Genomic DNA, 1098 nt, shown 5'->3' on the forward strand with positions numbered 1-1098 from the left:
ACACACGCGCGCACACATACAAACCCCCACCCCGCACACATACATACATACACACACACACACACACACACACACACACACACACACACAAACACACACACAAATACACACACGCACACACACAAACATTACCATTGTTACCTCATCCCCCATCCACCAATCAGACTGCACAGTTTGGGTCCCACCTTCCTCTCCAGTAGACCCCCCACACTCACACTCGCCCCTTGACCTATAGCGGCAAGAGCATAGATCCAGGCACACTGGGTGTAGGTGAGCGAGGGGGCGGAGCCATATTCCCGCATGAACGACGTCAAATAGGGACTTAAATTTCCTGTCGAGAAAAAAAATATATTTGTGTCACGACACGGTAGAATCAGGTGCTCGTCACATTTGGGGCAAGGGGCCACTCGCCTAGAGGGGCCTCCCATTATTACTTTATAGTAGCATCGTTTCAAATACATGTACTACGTGAATTGCTCTTCAGAGACATCATCAGCGACTTTGCCGCACGAAAATCGAAAAACGTTGTGGACTGGTTATAACTCCACCCTTTCTCTGACTTGAAGGGTATAAGTTTACTTTTTAGTCATACTAGATCTAGATCTAGATCTACTTCGTTTTTAAAAATGAAAAGTTACATAATTTCAACTGAATTTCTCTGTGTCAATAAAAAGATTGTAAGAACAACGTATTCATTTCACTTTTATTTCGTGATTATTATTTACACATTACAACATAGAAGAACTGTCCCTGTTCATAATTTCCTAATTAAAGGTGTCTTTATTATTTTTGAGGATTTGGGAGACTAGTCTGCCGTAGGGGGAGTTTGGAAGGTGGTTTTTGTTTGTTGTGGTAGATCTAAGCGTCTTACGGCTCTTGCAACTGCGTAATGTGGTCGTATGAACACGTGGGACACATTAAACATTTTTAGTTTGGTAGGAATTAGTTTTGAATTTAGCGCGGGTGTGTGCTGTGTTTTGTGCTGCCGGCGGTCGAGAGTTAAATATTATGTGCTAGCTAGTCATGAGTGCGGCTTTGTTTGTGTGTGTGTGTATGCGCGTGTGTGTGTGTATGTGTATGGTGTGTGTGTGTGTGTGT

At 43.4% G+C, this 1098-nt stretch overlaps 1 protein-coding gene across 1 annotated transcript in view; it reads right to left on the reverse strand.

Annotated features, from left to right (window-relative positions):
* The window catches only part of LOC101849639 (uncharacterized MFS-type transporter YhjX), a gene marked incomplete at its 5' end in the record, with an annotated part of 22282 nt that extends 21951 nt beyond the window's left edge, over positions 1 to 331 (reverse strand). The window contains 1 exon segment of the mRNA XM_013086847.2: positions 142 to 331. Coding sequence (XP_012942301.1) covers positions 142 to 331 — 190 coding nt within the window.
* Between the last annotated feature and the right edge of the window lie 767 nt (positions 332 to 1098).

The sequence above is a fragment of the Aplysia californica genome, unplaced genomic scaffold (assembly GCF_000002075.1).
Source record: "Aplysia californica isolate F4 #8 unplaced genomic scaffold, AplCal3.0 scaffold00512, whole genome shotgun sequence".
Lineage (NCBI taxonomy): Eukaryota > Metazoa > Mollusca > Gastropoda > Aplysiida > Aplysiidae > Aplysia > Aplysia californica.